This window comes from Bos grunniens, chromosome 24 (genome assembly GCF_055505025.1).
Source record: "Bos grunniens cultivar Pamir isolate PY7600 chromosome 24, Bosgru_T2T1.0, whole genome shotgun sequence".
NCBI classification, from domain to species: Eukaryota; Metazoa; Chordata; class Mammalia; order Artiodactyla; family Bovidae; genus Bos; species Bos grunniens.
The window spans coordinates 35,125,934-35,148,104 of record NC_141188.1 but is presented as its reverse complement, the minus strand read 5'-3'; the positions used below and the strand labels follow the sequence as shown (position 1 = coordinate 35,148,104).

At 36.7% G+C, this 22,171-nt stretch overlaps 1 protein-coding gene across 5 annotated transcripts in view; it reads left to right on the top strand.

Annotated features, from left to right (window-relative positions):
* RBBP8 (RB binding protein 8, endonuclease) overlaps window positions 1-22,171 on the top strand; it is an 82,548-nt gene that overhangs the window by 16,014 nt on the left and 44,363 nt on the right. The window contains exons 1-5 of one of the 5 annotated variants that reach the window (XM_086372279.1): window positions 1,348-1,566; window positions 3,967-4,135; window positions 4,428-4,633; window positions 13,889-13,931; window positions 17,165-17,260. In XM_086372279.1, coding sequence (XP_086228405.1) covers window positions 4,525-4,633; window positions 13,889-13,931; window positions 17,165-17,260 — 248 coding nt within the window. In that variant the 5' untranslated portion in view covers window positions 1,348-1,566; window positions 3,967-4,135; window positions 4,428-4,524. Of the gene's footprint in view, window positions 1-843; window positions 947-1,347; window positions 1,667-1,729; window positions 2,065-3,966; window positions 4,136-4,427; window positions 4,634-13,888; window positions 13,932-17,164; window positions 17,261-22,171 lie in introns of those variants that run through there. The other 4 variants (XM_086372278.1, XM_086372277.1, XM_086372281.1 and 1 more) reach the window with 4 other exon arrangements.

Genomic DNA, 22,171 nt, shown 5'->3' with positions numbered 1-22,171 from the left:
TGTTTCCACCGGTAAAGTGATTATCCTAAAATTCCATAATGAGAATCTAAGGATTTTGAATGGATTCAAAGATACTCTCTGCTTAAATAAAAAGAGGAATCCCTCAACGGATGCCCAATTCATCCATATTTACACGGAGGTTGCCTCTCTGGCAGGTACTGAGTTAGTTTCTGGTGATTAAAAAAAAAGTGAACAGGATGTGGTTTTGATCTTAGGAAGCTTAAGAGTCTGGTGGAGAGACAGAATTAAATAATGAAAACTGTAATAAGTGTCAGTAGTACAGGGTGCTGTAAGAGGATCTAATCAAAAAGATTAAAACAAGATAAAATTTGGAAATGAATGAGAATTGCTTTAACAGGGTAATGAATGTTCAGCAGCCCCAACAGCATTTGCTAGCATGGTACAGAAACGTCCTGTTATGCTCACTTGCAAGGAGTAAACTGCGATATTCATCCCTTATGACTGGGAAAGAATGGGAAAATTACCTTTACATTTTATACCTATGATTTCCTAAATACAACTTTTTTAACAACTTAACTTTTTTAAGTTTATTATGTTATCCTCTGTGTTCCTCCCAGGTCTTTTAAGTATTAAAGTATTTAACTAGTTTAAAAGATATTGTGATTCTTGTCTATTCTGCTTATTTTCTTCATCTTTATTTTTAGAATTTCTGATACTAAAAACGCTTCTTTTGGAAACCAAAATAAACAGGAAAACATACTAACAATTTCAATGTTTACAAACAAGCACCGACAGAAAACGTCGACTTAAAAAGATTATCTAACAGCATGTTCATGTTGTTCCAATAAACAATGAGGAACTTCTGATTCCGTCTCATTCCAGGTTCGTCAGAAACCGTTTTGAACCTGAGCATAATATACACAGCGTTTATTTTGCTACACGGCCTCGCCACCCAGTCCTGTCACGTCGCATCACTAGACTGTAGGTAAGAGCTACGTGGCGGAGAGCGACGTTAGACTGATAAGTGTCCCTTAACGCAATTATCTTTAACTTTCCATTTGGTACAGACCACTCAAACATGCTTTCCCAGAAACGGACTTAATTCCGACATATCTGAATCTGCCTCAGGAGAACTCGAAGCTCCGCAGTCAGAACAGCGTGAGCTTTCTCCGGGGAATCTCAAAACCGCTGTGGCGGCCGCCAGCTCTCGGAGCCCCTTCCGACCGCTCGGAGGCGGCGCCCCACCTCGCCAGTCACCGCCCACCGTGGTGGAACTGCTCGCCGACCCGCTCCCAACTTGGGAGCTACGCCTCACACCGCCAAGAGAGGAGGAGGAAGGGGCGTGACGTCGCGGGAACTCCCACGCGACGTTGCGTGACGTCACGCGAGGCCCGGGCGGGGCTAGCGGGGTTGGCAGCCCTCGGGCCCTCCCCCAGCCCGGGAAAGCGCGGGCTGCCCCGAGGGGGCGGCTTGGCCGCCGCCAGTTTGGTAGGTTAGTCAGGGAGCGAGGAGAAAAGCAAACGGCCGTCTCAGACTTTCCAGTCTCAGAGCGTGTCTGCTTCCCAGCTGGGGGCTTCGGAGAATCTCGAGACCTTCTTGTAAGCTGTGAGTAGAAGGAATCCCTTTCCCCCGACCCAGAGCGCTGGGTCCTAGCGACTACTTCCGGTCCGCAGTTGCGGTCTGACCGAAGGCGTTTGGCCCCGGGGTGAGGATGGTTGTTTGGTCATCGGTCTGAGTCTACGAGCGGGCTGGGGCAGGCCTAAACTCAGGGGAGGTGGACCTGAGCGCTGACGGGATACCGCTCGGTGCAGTTCTGGGTCTCCTCACCAGCTGAGAGCTTGGCTGCCGGCGCCGAGCCCCCCCGCGCATGCGTGGACCTGCGCCCGGGGTGGCCTCGCGCGGTCTCGGCGCCAGTCCTGTGGATCGCTTAAGTGAGGGCGGCCCACCAGCCCTTCGAGCCGCGGGAGAAGCGGCTGATGGCAAAGGGTGCTGGGATGGGAGACTCTGGATCTCTGCTCTGCCCGCGAGAGGACGACTCAGAGTCCCTGTTCAATGTGTTCAGAACCCTTGTGTGACCCGAGGTGCCGCTCTTAGCTCACCTGTGTAAGCATATGCGTGGTGTGACAGGAAAGAAATCTCTTGAGCACGTTCAGTGTTGTGATTTATGATTTACACTGCAGCAGGATGCATAGAAATGTGTTAAATGATTGCCGACCATTCAGCCCAGAATGCAGCTTGAGAGGAAAGATGCACATTTCTGAGAAATTGAAGGGCAACGTCGTGCCAATAAATAACGGTTCAGTATCAAAAGAGATGCCAGCAATAAGTGCTAAGCTTGCAAACTAGAGTGGAGAGGGTTTTGTGATCCAGACTTTGCAAGTTTAGTATTGATACATTGTTATGTGCGGGGCAAAAAAAAAAACAAAAACCAACCTTTTTACTGTCTCTGAAGATAGATATATTTATTAAAGGAAGTTTTATTTTACACTATTGGCTTTAAACCATTTAATACTAAAATATACAATTTTAAACTGTTCATTAAAGTAACAAATATTGATTTGAACTTTTTGATTAATATAGGTAATTAACTTACTTTTTTTTTTTTTGGCTTCTTAAAAGTATTTTGGAGTTCACTGACATCACAAGTTGAGTTCCAGCCTTGATGTAGCCTCGTAGTGTGACCTTGGGCAAGTCATTTAATCTCTTAAGCCTGTTTTCTTCAGCTCTAAAATGAAATTAGTAATAGTGGCTGTTTCATGCAGTTGCTCTGACGATTAAATTAAAAGAGAATAGAAAATGGCACACTCCATGGTATATGCTGCTGCTGCTGCTGCTAAGTCGCTTCAGTCGTGTCCGACTCTGTGCGACCCCATAGACGGCAGCCCACCAGGCTCCCCCGTCCCTGGGATTCTCCAGGCAAGAACACTGGAGTGGGTTGCCATTTCCTTCTCCAATGGTATATAGTGAACACTTAATAAATGGTGGCTTATATTGATGATAGAAGAGACCCATTGCTTTATCTTTTAGAACAGGCCTCTTTGAAGATAAAGCTGTATTAATTCAATGGACCCACTTTTAAAAACTTTATTGTATAAATAATATAGTAATGCATTACTATATTATATACTTAATATGATGTATATTATGTAAATAATAATTTACACTTATTATTAGAAAACTAGACTAGAAAAACACTAGAATTATGAAACCTTCATATACCTATCTGGTTGCCCAGCTTCAATAATTGTGATAGTTCAACCCTTCTTGATTTATCTGTCCACCCAACATTTACTTATTTTCGCTGGAGTATTTTAATGCAAGTCCCAGTGAATCTTCAGTTTACCTATAGAGACTACATTATTTATCACTTTAATAGATAAAGAAAGGGCTTTCTTTTTATCATACAAGAAAATTAAAAAATTCTTAACATTATCTAAAATCTAGTACTTGTTCAGTTTTCACTATTTTTAAAAAGTTTAGTCACGATTTTGGAAAGCCTTAATGTATTTTTATTTCTTTAGTGCTTTATAGTTCACCAAGTGACTCTGCACATATATTGCTCCCTTTGGAAATGGCCATTGCTTATCTTAGCCTCTTCATCAGAGACCTCAAGAAATAGCAAGAGACACTTAAATCTATTTGGGCACTTGTTAGCAATGGTAAGGCATTGGCTAAGGAGCGAGATGTGAGGTTTAGTAGACTTGTTAATCATTTAATTTTTTTTTAGTAGTAACTAGTTAATGGTTTCAATTTAAGAACACATATTAAAATATTTATTAATTCACTTGAACTTCCTAATAATAGCCTTTTGCTTCCTTCAGGGGTTACACAAGTAATGATCATTCACCTTTACTCTGAGAGGCACGAAATAACTTTTCCCTAGTTGCTTTATTATTGTTTCTGTCTCCATAGATCTTTGCTGTGTTTCTTGCTCACGGATTTCTCTTATGAAAAAGCTGTTCAGATACTTGTGTTATGTCAATCATCTTTCTTGCTCTTTTACAGTGTGCGTGTATGTCTAGATGTGAATGCCTAAGTCAAGAATACTTCAGAATGCTTTCCAGTTTTTGGTTCAAAATGTTGTATTCCATATCAGCTCAGAAGTTTAAAAAGCAATAAATTCTTTAAGAATGGTGAATTGGTTCTGACCATGAATGATTATAAACCTCTCTATGTAAGAGTCCTTTCAATATAACACAATGTAGGTAATCACTTCCTTTTTGACAGAATAAGAAAAAATTCACCTGAAAAAAATTTGCGTGATTTAAGGCCAGATAACTGAAATTGGGACTTTTCTTTCCATAATCATCTTTTTTCCCTAACTTCTGCACCTCAAATTCTAAAGTGATTGATCATAGGTTAAGAAGGAAAACTTGAGTATAGCTGGCTGGGCTTGAAGTCATCCTGGTTTCAAATTACATAAAGATAAATGTAGAATTCATTTACCTTGTAATCTGTTGTTTCAGGTATTTCAACTGGCCAAAGGCAACTTCAGACGTATATAATGTAACAGAAAAGTTCAGGAAACATTAACCAATAGAAGCGTGGAGCGTATTAAGCAAGATGAACCTCTCAGGAAGCAGTTGTGGAAGCCCTAGTTCTGCAGATGTATCTAATGATTTCAAGGATCTTTGGACAAAATTGAAGGAGTATCATGATAAGGAAGTACAAGGTAATTTTTTTCTTAAATACCTATAGCATTATTCTGCTGAGACATAGTAGTAATAACTAGTCTGTGCGACAGTTCAAAGATCTCCTTCTTAAGGGACCTTTACTGTTCTAATTTTGGGGGATTCATATTTATGGCTGAGTTGTTGCTTTTTGACTACAGACAACTACCATAGGATGTAGCTCTTGCGCAACTTGTAGTTACTTGTGTTAATGTGTATGGTGTGGTGGAAGGGGCATGGAAATGGTTGATTGAAGATCTGGATTTGAATTCTGATTTCATTTATCTACATGCTCTGTGATCTCAGCCAAGTTATATAACCGCTACAGTTAATTTTCTTCTGTGAATTTATTTACAGGATTTTTTTATATACTTCTTAAGTTCAACAAACCTTGAGAATTTGTTTCTCAGTGCTTGGGTTTGCCACCAAGCCCTGTGATCCAAAAATAAATAGCAGTTTGCCTTCAGAGAGTCTGCATTTTGGTAGAGATAAAGTCATGTTAACAGATAATTACAGTGTAATAAGAACTAAAATATTTATATGAAATGTAGTGAGCATACAGACGATTGAGCTGTTGTGGTTGGATAAGTATATAAATATTACATGTGATTGTGAAAATGTACTATGAAAGCTGATCTCAAGTTGGATATTAAACCTTAGTATACCTATCTAATTCTGTGACTTTAATGTAATACATTTGTCCCATGTGTGGAAATGCTTTGTTTTACATGTATTTCTTGATTATGTGTTGCCACCATAGGTTTGCTAATACAGTGCTTTGTAAGTCACATAGCTTTTTCTTTTTTTAATTGAAGTATATTTAATTTACAATTGTGTTGGTTTTAAGTGTACAGCATAGTGATTCAGTTATACGTAAATATGTATTCTAGGTTTATAGTTTATTATAAAATGTTAGTCACCTGTGCTACACAGTAGGTCCTTGTTGTTTACCTGTTTATAGTATATAATGTGTATATGTTAATCCCGAACTGTTAATTTATCTCACCCCATCCATCCCCTTTGGTAACCATAAGGTTGGTATTTGTGTCTTTGACTCTATTTCTGTTTTGTATTTGTATCATTTTTTTTAGATTCCACGTATAAGTGATATATTTGTCTTTCTCTGACTTATTTCACTTAATATGGTACTCTCTAGGTCCATCCACGTTGCTGCATGGCACTGTTTCATTCCTTTTTTATTACTGAGTAATATTCCATTGTATATCTGTACCACATCTTCTTTAACCATTCATCTGTCAGTGAACACTAGATGCTTCCATATCTTGAGTATTGTAAATAGTGCTGCTGTGAACATTGGGATGTATGTATCTTTTCAAATTAGTTTTCTCCTGATGTGTGCCCAGGAGTTGGATTGCAGGATCATATGGTAACTCTTTTTTTAGCTTTTTAAGAAAACTCCATATTCTTTTTATTTCCCTAATGATTAGTAATGTTGTTTTTTCATGCTTATTGGCTATATTATCTTTTCCTGTTTATTGGCTATTTGTGTACATTTGAAGAAATGTCTGCTCAAATTCTTTGCCTATTTTTAATCAGATTGGTTTTTGTGGCAGTTGAGTTGTAGAAGTTCTTTGTATATTTTGGATATTAATCTCTTATCTGATACATGCTTGCAAGTATTTCCTGCCATTCTGTGAGTTGCTTCTTCACTCTGTCAATTGTGTCCTTTGATGCATAGAAGTTTTAAATTTTGGTAGAGTCTAAATTATCTACTTTTTTCATTTGTTGCCTATACTTCTCTTTTGTTCCAAGAAATCATTGCCAAATTCATTGCCATTAAGCTTTTCCCTTGTGTTTTCTTTTAAGAGTTTTACAGTTTTAGCTTTTATGTCTAGGTCCGTGATCCATTTGAGTTAAAGTTTGTATTTAGTGTAATGTAAGAGTCTAACTTCCTTCTTTTGCTTGTGAATATTTCACTTGCCCAGCACCATGTGTTGAAAAGACTGTCCTTTCCTCTTTGAATGGTCTTGGAACCCTTCTCAAAAACCATTTCATCATATCTGCAAGAGTTTATTTCTGGGCTCTATTCTAATTGGTCTATATGTCTGTCCTTATGCCAGTACCACATTGTTCTGATTATTGTAGCTTTTTATTTTGTTTTGAAGTCAAGAAATATGTGGTGTCCAGTGTTGTTCTTTTTCAAGATTGTTGTGGTTATTTGGAGTCCCTTGAGATTTCATACGAATTTTAGGACAGATTTTTCTAGTTCTGCAAAAAATATCATTGGGATTTCAATACAGATTACATTGTATCTATAGATCACATTGAGTAGTGTTGACATCTAAACAGTGTTGTCTTCTGTTCCATGAACATAAGATGTCTTAACTTTTAAAAATTTCTTCCAGCAATGTTTTGTAGTTTTCATCATACAAGTCTCATCTCCTTAGTTAAGCCTATTCCTTAATTTTGTATTGGATGCTTTTGGATGCTACCATAAATGGAATTTTCTTGATTCCCTTTTCAGATTGCTCATTGTTAATATAAAGAAACACCACTGATTTTTGTGTGTTGACTTTGTATCATACAACTTTACTGAAACTATTTCTTAATTGTAGTTTTTAAATTCGTGGCTGAGATAAACATTAAAAACTCTTTAATTTTATTATGAAAGGTTGGAGTTTCAATACATCTCCCAGTTCACTTGCATACTTTACTGCTCTGTTATGCTCATTCTTTGATAAATTATTCTGATCTGTTTCCTTTAAAGCTCTCTTTCAGCATATTAGGATTACCGATGTAGTCTAGGTACATTAGTGTTCATTTAGAAATCCGGGTATCAGTGGAGTTATTCTTGTTTTACTGTGTTTTTAAATTATTATTAAACTTTTTTTCTAAAATTGTCAAAGTACAAAATAAACAGTAAAAATTTATCCCTCTCCTCCCCACACACTAAAGGTAACCACTTTTTATTACCTTTTGTGTTGTTTTCTATTTTTTTTTAATTTGAATTTTAAGACTAATTTTAGGAAATATTACCCACTTACAGAAGTAAAGAAAATTGTATAAAGAACTCCTACTTACCCATCACTCAGCTTCAGCCAACATGGCCAGTCTTTACCCATATTCCATTTGCATCTTTATCCCTCTTCCACTCAATTATTTTGAAGTTTCTGACATAATTTCATATATAAACATTTTAGTATATTCCAGGAGTCTTTTTTAACCAGAAAATGCCACTATCACATTAAATAAATTCTTTAATGTCATCTCATACCTATTAGGTGGTCATGTTCAACTTTACTCAGGTACCTAAAATGTCTGTTTATAGTTAGTTTGTTCTAATCTGTATCTAAAACATGTCTCCATGTTGTATTTTATTAACATATCTACTGAAAAGTGTAGTTTTAATTTATATTTCCCTTATAAGTGAAATTAAGCATCTTTGCTTATGTTTGAGGGTGGTTTGCATTTCTTTTTAAGAACTGTTTATATACCTGATTATTGGCTTGTTGGCCTCTTGCCTATCAATTGATAGGAGCTGTTTATATCTGAGGCATGGTATTGACTTCAAATATTTAAAAATTTAGAAATTCAAATTTGTTGTTAATGATAAAGATATGATTTTAAAGTGATTATGCTTATGGTCATATGTCCAGGGACAAATATGAGTATTTTACATTAATTCTACTCTTCACTTGACTACACTATTTCCCCCCAGAAAATATAGTGTGAAACATTGAGGAAGGATTCTGAATTTTAGTACTGACTTGCTGTTCATTCAGTGAGTAGTTACTGAATTATATACTGGGAATCATAGCAGTTGCTGACAATATAGCCATGAAGAAGATACAGTGGGTTTGGGGAGCATTGTATTCATCTCTCCTTAGGAAAATACTAATACAGTATAATTATATAACAAAGTGATAACAAAAATAAGCCAAATATAAGATAGTCTGTCTTGGTTACAGATAATAACAATATAATCAGCTGCATGAGCTTTTAAATCTACAAAGGAATAATAACATCTCCCAACTTCTGTTGAAGACCAGCCTTATCTTCCTCTTGGTTTATTATACTGTGACCCCACCATGCAAGTTTACCTGTAGGAACAACTTGAAGTTTAAGCTATTATGGGAGCAATACACTATATAAAAGCTTATTCTTTGTGACCTGGAGGTAAAACAAACATAGTATCTCCAAATGATTTAAATAGGACCAGACGTACTTGAGTTTTTATTAAACATTTGATAGAGAATTAGCATTATGCCATCTTCAAGCATAAGGCTAAATTCTTTATCCTTCAAATAATTACTTTCTGGTGTATAACTGCTTTTTAAGATCATTAAAATTTTATTATACAGAGTCCAGATCTTACTCATCTTTCTACTTGCATTTCCATAGGTAAAAGTGCTTGGCACGTGGTAAGAAATTAGTAACTGGTATCTGAATGAATTGCATAGTTTATATCTGCATCAGTGGAGCATTTTCTTGAACATAAGTTTTCAAAATCCCATAAGAGAATTCCTTGGCAGTCCAGTGGTTGGGACTCAGAGCTTTCACTGCCGTGGCCTGGGTTTAGTCCCTGGTCAGGGAACTAAGATTCCACAAGCCTGTGGCATGGCCAAAAAAAATTTCCATAAGATATGAAAATATCAAAATTTTTTGTCTCTGAAACCCTAAATACTACTCATTTACTTTAAATTTTTTATTTTTCGGTGATACTGTAAAAGCATCATTTTATAAGAATGACAGTTGTCTATTCTTTTCTAGTTTTAAGAGAAATGCATGTAGCTTATTGTATTGTTGTGATCCATGTACATACTGTTTTATGTGTGACTTATTTTTGTTGTTATTATTAACCAAACTGCTTGTTTTTCATGTGGCACATAATCATCATCATTTTAGAATTTTTATGCATACCCATTTAAAACTGGGACAGTTTTATTTTTTAGGCTCATAACAGGGATAAAATATTTGTTAGATTTCTTCATGTTTCTTGGTGTTTCAGATTCTTCAGGAAACTCTATTAATATCTGTGCTTTATGAATTTGATATACATGATATATCAAACATATCTAACACTGGATATATGTTTGAGTTGAGAGAAGATAAATTCTGGCATATTTTAATATACTGATTAGGCAACTTTTACCAATTTCGAGATTACTTACGGATTCTTAAAGATTTTAAATGATCGAGCACTATTTTTAAAAAATTAGTATTTGGGCTTCCCTGGTGGCTCAGATGGCAAAGAATACACCTGCAATGTGGGAGACCTGGGTTCGATCCCTGGGTTGGGAAGATCCCCTGGAAAAGGGCATGGCAACCCATTCCAGTATTCTTGTCTGGAGAATCCCATGGACAGAGGACCCTGGCAGGCTGCTGTCCATGGGGTCACAAAGAGTCAGACACGACTGAGTGACTAAGCACACATATGTTATTTAAAAATATTTTGGTGGGGCCTGGCAAATTTGCTGAAGGGAAGACTCTTGACAGTCCCTTGTCAATGTGTTCCACATCATTCTGTGTAAAATCAGTTCCTGTGACTCTTACTATAAGATCAAAGACATGCCTGAAGGATACTTTATTTTTTTGTTTGAAAGTAGAGGATCCATTTGGAGAAACCCAGTGTAAGAGGCCACTTGAAAGACATCAAACATGGACTTGTCCAGACTTCGCAGGTTTTAAAGTATATACAGGAATCAAAATTGACTCATTACTTCTAAAACTTCATGTCCAGGTTAAAAAAAATGGAAAAGTTATTAATGTAATACTTGAGTTACATAATTTTTCTTAGATATGCATACAAACTTAAATACATTTGAATTCATTTGAATGCAGGGGTTTGGGGGGTTTTTTTCATGTTTTAAAATCCCTGTCAGTATCTGGTTTATTATTTTAAAAGCACAAGTTATAAGATGAAATTTAGAATATTTTTCAGAGTGCTACCATTTTAATAAATAGTTTTTTGTCCATGCTACATTCTGTCATCAACATCTCATAATATTTTCTGTATCTGGTAAATATGGTAATCAGTTTCATAGAAAGTGAGGCAGATTTGTGAGGACAGAATTGGACCCCTTTGAAGAAACGGAAAGTGCGGAGGCTCTAATATGACAGGATAAATATGTCTTGATTCACTTTTGGATTGCTCCATTTATTTTCCCATGTTTCATCAAAAATTCCAAAAAGATAAAATTCATGTTAAGACTATACAAATTAGCAATGAAAGGAATGACAAGTGATTTTGGTCCATAACATCAGTGTCCTGTTCATTATTATGACAAGCTAGTCATCAGGAAAGTACAAATCAAAAGGGCAATGAGACATCACCACATACATGTCAGAATGACTTATAAAGAACACAAATAACAAATGTTGGTGAGGACGTAGAGAAAAGGGAGCTGTCATAGTGGGAATATAAATCAGTGCAGCTACTGTGGAAAACAGTATGAAGGTGTCTCAAAAATCTGAAAGTAGAACTACCCTATGACCCAGCCATTTCACTCCTGGGTATATATTTGAAAATAAAAACACTAATTTGAAATGGTAAATGTACACCAGTGTTCATAGCAGTGTTATTTACCATCGCCAAGATACGGAAACAATGTAAGTATCCATCAGCAGATGAATGGATAAAGATGTGTGTAAATACACACACACACACACTGAAATATTACTCAGCCATGAAAAGAATGAAACGTTGCCATTTGCAGTAACATGGATGTGCTTAGAGGGTATTATGCCAAGTGAGAGAAGTCAGACAGAGGAAGGCAAATACTATATGGTATCACTTCTATGTGGAATCTAAAAAATTAAACAAATGAGTGAATATGACAAAAAGAAGATGCAGACCCACAGATAAAAAGAACAAATCAGTGGTTACCAGTGGGGAGAGGTAAGTGGGGGTCAATATAAGATAAGGGATTAAGAGGTATAAACTATTAGGTGTAAAATAAGCTACATGTATGTATTGTACAACACATGAAATACAGCCAATATTTTATAGTAACTATAAATGGAGTATAATCTTTAAAAATTGGGAATCACTAATTATACACCTGTAACAACAACAAAGAACATAATATTGTACATCAACTATAATTCAGTTTAAAAAAGAATACTGTCATTAACTGTCACATGTATTATTTTCCATTTGTATTAACATAAATTCAATAAAATCTGCAAAAAATTAATTTACCCATTTTGATATAATTAAATCTTAAAAGTAAACTAAACACACACTAAAAGTAGCTGCATTTTATAAAGACAATGTCTTTACTTTGGAGTTGAAATTGATTAGGCAGTTACCGAAATAGTAATGTTTTTGGTAGAAGTTTAATTATTTAAGCCATATGTAAAGCCACTATTTGTCAAGAAAAATATTATTAGACTTACAATTTATCATTCAAAACCGTAAATAATTTTTTTACAGTGACAGTATATACATAAATGGTTTTTTCTCAGCAAACGAAAATTAGTATAAACATAGCAATGATTTTGTTTCTGACAAGTTGAATTCTTGCCTTATTTCCGAATTCTTAAATTTGTTTCTTCTGGTATGTGAGTACACATGTGGGCCCTTAATTGTTTCATTTTGTCCAAAATTCATATATGCGTGGGTGTTGGGTGTACAGTGCTTTTGGTCTTTTGAGCGCTGTTTTCTCATTAGGTGTCTCAAGTTTCCAGTGTTAACAATCCCAAATACTTTTTTGAACAGACTGCCTGTTCATACAGGAGCTGCCTTGTCGTATAGCCTCATTCCTTCCGATGGGTGTGGAGCAGGATTAAAGCACACTTTATAGGGGTTCTAATTGTGGATGCCTAATGGACTTGATGAATAGCAAATGCTAAAATTTAAACACACATACATACACATACAAACATAAACCTGCTTCAGGGCTGGTCTGCATGACAGAACAAATGCCTCGCAGGTGTTGAACGCTTATAAGATAAAAGAGTAGTCTTTCCATGTTTCCCAAGAATTTTCTTTTGAAGTTTTTAAGGATTTTCTATCTCATTGTTCCTTTTCATAAAATGGTTCATAGCAATAATCCATTTCATCTTGGGTGCTACTTTTCACTTTTAAAGGCAGACCTGAGTTTTAGAAGTCAGCCAAAATTAAATTTTCACACACTTTGGGGAGGGTAGAAGAAAGTAGAAAACTGCTGACTCTAGTCTTTTGCCTAGTGGGGTCACAGGTTCTTTTCTTAATTCTTCAAAAATGAGTTAATGCTTTACTAAGTACTTTAAAGGTCTTCTGAGTAGTCATCATCACCTGAAAAAGAAGAAATCTTCCCCAGCTAGGGAACTAACTTGACAGATGGAAAAGACTTTTTGAAAATCAAAAGATCATACCAGTTTTTATTTTTAACATTAAAAATTTTTTCCTTTTATTATAATGCTTTACATTTTCACAGTGTTCCAACCCTCTCAATACTTTTCCGTAAATTTTCTTTATTTTGAACTTATTGTAGACTCACACTGTATGTATCCCCTTTACCCAGTTTACCCCAGTGGTAATAACATCTTGTATGGCTTCCTGTGTGGCTCAGTGGTAAAGAATCCACCTGCAGTGCAGGAGACGCAAGAGACGTGGTTCCATCCCTGGGTCAGGAAGATCCCCTGGAGTAGGAAATGGCAACCCACTCCAGTCTCTTGCCTGGAAAGTCCCATGGACAGAGGAGCCTGGCAGGCTACAGTCCATGAGATGGCAAAGAGTCAGACACGACTGAGCACAGCACAGTAGCATAGGGAGTAGTTTTATATTTTGTTATCTGACTCAAAATTAAAAATACATATAACACGTGTAATACATATCTTGAACTAGATACAGTAGTGCCTTTTGTTAAGTACCTTGTCAGCAGTTGTGTTCCTAGTCCAGGACTTCCTGACCCAATCTGTTTTAATCCCAGAAGATTTGAGTCTATATAAGCAGTATTGCTGTTAGCAAAATACATAGGCTATGCCAGAACATAAACCTTCATTCATAATGAACATCTAATTATATGCTTGCTCATGCTATTAGGAAGTAACTTTAGGTGGAGAAAATTTCATTCTATTTGGCTGTCATACAATAGACTCGGAGCAACAATGTTGCAGATATTTTGTGACTTCAGGGTGCGAATAAGGGAAGTATATTCTTCAAACTAATGGGACTTGGCTCATTGTTCAGAGGCCAGACTCAAGTGATTTAATAGTGTTGTTATTAGAGTCATAAAGAAACTTAGATTAACTGCTTTAGAAATGATAAAATGTATAAATAAAATACTGTGGGTTTTTTTTTTCTTTTTCAGGTTTACAAGTGAAAGTAACCAAACTGAAAAAGGAACGAATTTTGTAAGTATCAGTATATATAATACTGGTGTCTTATTTATAAGGTAACTGATATTGATGTCCTATTTGACCTACTTAGTGTGAACCTTGTATGCTGCTGCTGCTGCTGCTGCTAAGTCGCTTCAGTTGTGTCCGACTCTGTGCGACCCCATAGACGGCAGCCCACCAGGCTCCCCCGTCCCTGGGATTCTCCAGGCAAGAACACTGGAGTGGGTTGCCATTTCCTTCTCCAATGCATGAAAGTGAAAAGTGAAAGTGAAGTCGCTCAGTCGTGTCCGACTCTTCGCGACCCCATGGATTGCAGCCTACCAGGCTCCTCCGTCCATGGGATTTTCCAGGGAAGAGTACTGGAGTGGGTTGCCACTGCCTTCTCCCAAAATTCTAAAGGAAAAGTAATAATAATTTATCAATAATTATAAGTAATAAGAGTATAGCCTTAGGTATTATTTTAATATATTTATATTTTAATATAATTTTAATATATAATCTTTTTCCTTATACTTATTGAGATGGAAACTGATCTATATATCATTTTGATCTGTTAATGACATTTTTTTTCTCACCTATGATTAATACCTGGAATTTAAGATACTACAAGATGGGGAGCAGAATAATTGTGGGATTTCTAACTCATAAGAAATGGAAACTAAATGGATATTCTGAGACCCCTTTTAACTAGTTTGAAATTCCCAGCAGTTCCCCTGAATTGTTTTGATTATTAACCCCAGAATCAGATCTGATTTTCTAAGTCAGGAGCAGATTTTACTCCTGGTTTTTTAGAACGTCTACATTCAGAAATCTGAAACAGATGGCGTAGTGGAATATTATTATTCATGACAAAATTTAACATCATTGTGACTAATAATATTGTACTTGCTTTATAATATATATACCAGTAGGTCTCATTTCTTTCATATTCCTGAATCTTCCAAGGCCTTAACCAGAAGCTGGAGTTACCAACTGCTCATCAAAACATGCCTCACTATTTTTTCTATTATAATCTGAAATTGGAAATTGTGAAGTTTTCCATTACAACTAGAAAGTGATGTTTGGAAGATGACTTAGATACAGAAATATGAAATCATAAATTTTTTAAAGTTTTTTTTAGAATAATTTTATGATTCTTCTTGATTAATGGCACTTTTAAATACTTTGCATGTTGAAAGTCAACATGTTCCTGCCTTAAAGATGTCATTTTAAACATTTAAATTTCAGGATGTGTATCTTATTAGTTAGGATATATTTTTTATACAAGAGGTATTTCTCTACATGTCTAACCAAACAACCACATAAGAAACCTTAAATTTGTAAATGACTGTTGAATATTACTTTCTTAAAAGTCACCTATAACATTTCTAAATCTATGCTTTACTTCACTATATGGTTCAGTCATTTGATCTTCTTAGCAGCCTTTTAATATATATTGTGATTACTCTGTGCCTTGCCTACCTTAGGTAACTTGGGGTTACACATTTTGGAAGCATGGATAAGTAAGTAAATCCCTCTGAGTTATCAGAGAAGTAAAAGGATGCTTCATTTTTCAGAAGGCTAGGTCATTTCTTTGTGGGACCAGGAACTTGGATTTGCCTGTGTTACCATAACCCCCCTTTCTAAGTATATTTTACAGTAGACCTCCATGATACAGTAACAAGATCTCTGGTCTCCATATTGTTAGAACAGCTTTATTTGTAAAATATCTTAGTCCGTAGAAATTCCCACCTAGAAGAAGCAGTTAGAAAAGAAATCAATAACTATAGTATATTTATCTATCATGTAATTGCTTTAGGCCTGTGTTCTGATGTTGTCTCTGTACATAGCTAATGCTTCTCTTTTACACAAATTCATTTACAAAATGATAACATGTAGAAATGTTGACTGTTGAATTTTTGTTGAAGGCTTCCAAAATAGGATCAGTGAAAACCTAGTGCTGCTTCTGAATTAAATATATTTTCAAGAAGTATTGGAGGTTTTTTGATTACTAGTTTCAGCTATCTGTTACTTCCAAAATTTAGTATCTATACATATGCTACCAGAACAATATTTGTTGTATAGCAGGAGACCACTCTCAGATGTATTGGTTTGTCATTCAATATCAAATGTTCAACCAATATTTAAGACACACCCTCATTGGTATCTGACATTTTGACTTAGTTGTTTAGCTCATCTGTTTTTTGCTCATACTACATTCATTAGCAATTTTGATACCATCATATGGACATCTCCTTTTTCGTCACCTTTATTTGATTTGATATTTTTGACCCTTGAGAGATCTTGGGGAAGGTGTTTGAACCACTCCATTATCTTGTATTTTCAGCTTCCCCATCACACAGAGAATCCCAATTCAGTTTCTAATGGGTTTTCATAAAATAAATGCATATTTTATATATGTGGTTTTTTATTTTCTGAAATGTAATGACAGAGGGGTAAAACATGGCACTGCCTTGGGAAATAACTAGATAGTCTACTAGAAGAAAATTTTAGATGTCTTTGTTTTTTCTTGACCATAATCAAAATGGTAAATACTTAAATAGAGTTTACTATTTGCCAGCACTGTTCTGCATGCTTTATATTCATTAGTACTTACTTCGTCCTTGCAAATGCCTTATGAGGTAGATACTAATGTATCCACATTTTTTGGGGTACAGAGAGTTTAGGTTACTTGCACCAGGTCACACAGTTGGTACCTGGCAGCTGAGATTCAAACCTAGGAGGCATCAGAATAGGATTGGTTTGCATCTACTTCACAGTAGACCCTGGCTTAAAAGTGATACCAGGTAAAAGTTTAAGCAACACAAAACTTTGTAAAAACACAAAGTATCGATCCCTCATAGTTGGAATAGAAGCAATGTGAGTAGAGTTAGCTGCTATTTATATTGATAAATGTATATGAAATAATAAAAATAACCAGTAAGTGTACAGTTTAATAGCAATTTTGACTATGTTGAGTCAGTGGTGGCATCAGAATTCACTCTGTGTTCTAGCATTGTGTAATGAATATCTGGTGCTTAGGAAGATACTTCTATAGAACATAAAAATACTGCAGAGCAAAGTCTAGTATAATTTGATCTCTGATTAACAAAATATTCAAATCTCACCTTTTGTGTTTGTTTTGATACAACAGATTCATAATATGTAAGTGGTGAGATCATGCTTTGGAGTTCTTAATGACAGAATAGTCTTGTTAAGAGTGTTTTTCCCTTAAAAAGGAAAAAAACAACTTACTGCTTGACTTTCAGAGATGCACAAAGACTAGAAGAATTCTTCACCAAAAATCAACAGCTGAGAGAGCAACAGAAAGTCCTTCATGAAACCATTAAAGTGTTAGAAGATCGGTGAGTCTGGTTCTTTGGGTCCTCTTGAGTAAGAGGTGATTTCCCTCTTAATAGAGAATATACATTGGTGTTCATTTGTAATCAGTTCTGAGGCTTAATTAAAGTGATCTTTTTTCCAACTTTAGGTCAACTTTGGATAAATAGCTTATGAAATTAAGGATATTCTCTTACAGGTTTGTTTTTTCATTAATTACAGCAACCACATCTGTTTATCCTTTAAATGACGTTTCTTTATCTGGTGTTTGATGTAGGACAAGCTCAAGGGTAGCAGTGTTCTAATGCATTTGATGCTTTAATTCCATTTTTACTTCTGAATAAGTGGCAACTGCTTCACAGTTCCATTCCTATCTAACTCCTGTCCTGCCATTCGCTTTCCTTCCTTGCATATTTCTCCACTTTCAGGCATTCTAGGGATTCTTTTTACTGAGAATTCCCAAGATAATGCTATTCACCTCCACCTATCAACTTTCTTTTTTCCCACTTCTATGAAGTTAACACTACATTAGAAAAGACTTTGAGATTTTGCTGTTTTCCCTTGTCTGAACTGTAAGTGCTATTTAGGACCTTGAACTATGTACAAAAAACCATGTCTCTTCTTGCTTTATTTATAGTTAATGTTTTTCCTTTATTATCATTTCTGTGTATGTTACAAAAGGGCTGGCGGTTTGATTTTGCTGCTGTGCCTTTACTGGAGGAATAATCTAATATTTCGTATGCATGCAAACTGAAGTTGAGTACTCTGTCATCCATGACTACTATTTCTGTGGATGTACACTTACTGGAATAAGCAGCCTGTTCTGGAATATATAAAACTCCATATGCTTTAGAATCAGAGATATGAATTTGAATTCTAATTTCACACTGTAGCCTTAATTAAATTTAACAATAAATAGTTGAGCCCTGTACCACATTCTAGGTGTTGCTCTAGGGACTTGGAATAATACCATCCCTCTAGGTATACCAGATCAGACCAGATCAGTCGCTCAGTCGTGTCCGACTCTTTGCGACCCCATGAATCGCAGCACGCCAGGCCTCCCTGTCCATCAACAACTCCCAGAGTTCACTCAGACTCAGGTCCATCAAGTCAGTGATGCCATCCAACCATCTCATCCTCTGTCCCCTTCTCCTCCTGCCCCCAGTCCCGCCCAGCATCAGAGTCTCTTCCAGTGAGTCACCTCTTCGCATGAGGTAGTCAAAGTACTGGAGTTTCAGCTTTAGTATCATTCCTTCCAAAGAAATCCCAGGGCTGATCTCCTTCAGGATGGACTGGTTGGATCTCCTTGCAGTCCAAGGGACTCTCAAGAGTCTTCTCCAACACCACAGTTCAAAAGCATCAATTCTTCGGCACTCAGCCTTCTTCACAGTCCAACTCTCACATCCATACATGACCACAGGAAAAACCATAGCCTTGACTAGACGAACTTTTGTTGGCAAAGTAATGTCTCTGCTTTTCAATATGCTATCTAGGTTGGTCATAACTTTCCTTCCAAGGAGTAAGCGTCTTTTAATTTCATGGCTGCAGTCACCATCTGTAGTGATTTTGGAGCCCAGAAAAATAAAGTCTGACACTGTTTCCACTGTTTCCCCATCTATTTCCCATGAAGTGGTGGGACTGGATGCCATGATCTTCGTTTTCTGAATGTTGAGCTTTAAGCCAACTTTTTCACTCTCCACTTTCACCTTCATCAAGAGGCATTTTAATTCCTCTTCACTTTCTGCCATAAGGGTGGTGTCATCTGCATACCTGAGGTTATTGATATTTCTCCCAGCAATCTTGAGTCCAGCTTGTGTTTCTTCCAGTCCAGCGTTTCTCATGATGTACTCTGCATATAAGTTAAATAAGCAGAGTGACAACATACAGCCTTGACGAACTCCTTTTCCTATTTGGAACCAGTCTGTTGTTCCCTGTCCAGTTCTAACTGTTGCTTCCTGACCTGCATACAAATTTCTCAAGAGGCAGATCAGGTGGTCTGGGATTCCCATCTCTTTCAGAATTTTCCACAGTTTGTTGTGATCCACACAGTCAAAGGCTTTGGCATAGTCAGTAAAGCAGAAATAGATGTTTTTCTGGAACTCTCTTGCTTTTTCCATGATCCAGCGGATGTTGGCAATTTGATCTCTGGTTCCTCTGCCTTTTTTAAAACCAGCTTGAACATCTGGAAGTTCATGGTTCACGTATTGCTGAAGCCTGGCTTGGAGAATTTTGAGCATTACTTCACTAGCGTGTGAGATGAGTGCAATTGTGCAGTTCTTTGGCATTGCCTTTCTTTGGGATTGGAATGAAAACTGATCTCTTCCAGTCTTGTGGCCACTGCTGAGTTTTCCAAATTTGCTGGCATATTGAGTGCAGCACTTTCACAGCATCATCTTTCAGGATTTGAAATAGCTCAACTGGAATTCCATCACCTCCACTAGCTTTGTTCGTAGTGATGCTTTCTAAGGCCCACTTGACTTCACATTCCAGAATGTCTGGCTCTAGGTCAGTGATCACACCATCGTGATTATCTGGGTCGTGAAGATCTTTTTTGTACAGTTTTTCTGTGTATTCTTGCCATCTCTTCTTAATGTCTTCTGCTTCTGTTAGGTCCATACCATTTCTGTCCTTTATCGAGCTCATCTTTGCATGAAATGTTCCTTTGGTATCTCTGATTTTCTTGAAGAGATCCCTAGTCTTTCCCATTCTGTTGTTTTCCTCTATTTCTTTGCATTGATCACTGAAGAAGGCTTTCTCATCTCTTCTTGCTATTCTTTGGAACTCTGAATTCAGATGTTTGTATCTTTCCTTTTCTCCTTTGCTTATCACTTTTCTTCTTTTCACAGCTATTTGTAAGGCCTCCCCAGACAGCCATTTTGCTTTTTTGCATTTCTTTTCTATAGGAATGGTCTTGATCCCTGTCTCCTGTACAGTGTCACAAACCTCATTCCATAGTTCATCAGGCACTCTATCTATCAGATCTAGGCCCTTAAATCTATTTCTCACTTCCACTGTATAATCATAAGGGATTTGATTTAGGTCATATCTGAATGGTCTAGTGGTTTTCCCTACTTTCTTCAATTTAAATCTGAATTTGGCAATAAGGAGTTCATGGTCTGAGCCACAGTCAGCTCCTGGTCTTGTTTTTGCTGACTGTATAGAACTTCTCCATCTTTGGCTGCAAAGAATATAATCAATCTGATTTCGGTGTTGACCATCTGGTGATGTCCATGTATAGAGTCTTCTCTTGTGTTGTTGGAAGAGGATGTTTGTTATGACCAATGCATTTTCTTGGCAAAACTCTATTAGTCTTTGCCCTGCTTCATTCCGTATTCCAAGGCCAAATTTGCCTGTTCCAGGTGTTTCTTGACTTCCTACTTTTGCATTCCAGTCCCCTATAATGAAAAGGACATCTTTTTTGGGTGTTAGTTCTAAAAGGTCTTATAGGTCTTCATAGACCTGTTCAACTTCAGCTTTTCAGCGTTACTGGTTGGGGCATAGACTTGGATTACTGTGATATTGAATGGTTTGCCTTGGAAACGAACAGAGATCATTCTGTCGTTTTTGAGATTGCATCCAAGTACTGCAATTCAGACTCTTTTGTTGACCATGATGGCCAGTCCATTTCTTCTGAGGGATTCCTGCCCGCAGTAGTACATATAATGGTCATCTGAGTTAAATTCACCCATTCCAGTCCATTTCAGTTCGCTGATTCCTAGAATGTCGACATTCACTCTTGCCATCTCTTGTTTGACCACTTCCAATTTGCCTTGATTCATGGACATGACATTCCAGGTTCCTATGCAATATTGCTCTTTACAGCATCAGACCTTGCTTCTATCACCAGTCACATCCACAGCTGGGTATTGTTTTTGCTTTGGCTCCATGCCTTCGTTCTTTCTGGAGTTTTTCTCCACTGATCTCCAGTAGCATATTGGACCTGTCAAATATCCATATATCTAACCCTTTTGAAAAAAAGGGAAAAAGGAAGTTCTTAGGCTGCATTGTATTTTAGGAAAGGTTTGACAAGGCCAGTGGGTGGTTCTGCTCTACTCATTCATTGGCTGGCTTCTGACTGAGATGCTTGGTGTGCTCACCTGTCTGAACAGGTGAAGGATTTCAGAGCACAACAGTTGGAGCCAGTGATTTTACTTCCTATAATAGGAGATATGTTTTCGTGGTTGCCACACTCAAAGACTGATTGTATTTATTTCCAGCACTCTTTCTGTTTAGTTGATCATTCACAAATTGCTTAGGACTCAAGATTAATACACTGAAGAAAAAACCACAAGACAAAGTTTTCATTATGTTTTGCATGAATTGGCTTAATACAGTTGGCTCTCCATTTCATCCCCAAGCTATAGTCGTCTTTCATTTTAGGTTTTGAAGATATTCCTTTGTAACATATTCAGAACATTTCTTCACTTTGTGGTTTAAAGTTTTCGCTTCTCTGTTATTCTTTGCATCTTGTGCTTCTTTTCTTAAGTGAGTTGTTCTTCTCTGGGCTCATTCTGAGAAGAAATGACAGTGGATGAGTGCCCCTTTCCCAGAGAAGTATTTTCTACATTACTGTCCTTTATTTGTTGAATACATTTAATTGTTAAAATTACCATTTTTATTCTGCAGTTTTTAAAAATGATTCTTTTCTGTTTATGGGCTATGGTAACTGATTTCATGTGGGTGTTACACTTCTCCAGTGTTTCTTATTCCTAAATGTTCTTGTTGCCTTTCATTCTGATCACCATTACATTTTTAGGCAGGTGAACCTATAGTTCACTACATGGTGTTAATTTGGGGGTGGGACAAGGAGGGTAGCTCATGCCTTTATTCACATACTTTTTCTCTTCTTTCTTCAACTCTAAAATTTCCTTCTGGGATTATTTTAAGGTTTGTCCCTCATTTTATGAAGCTTCATTTAATGAAACTGAGAATGATGT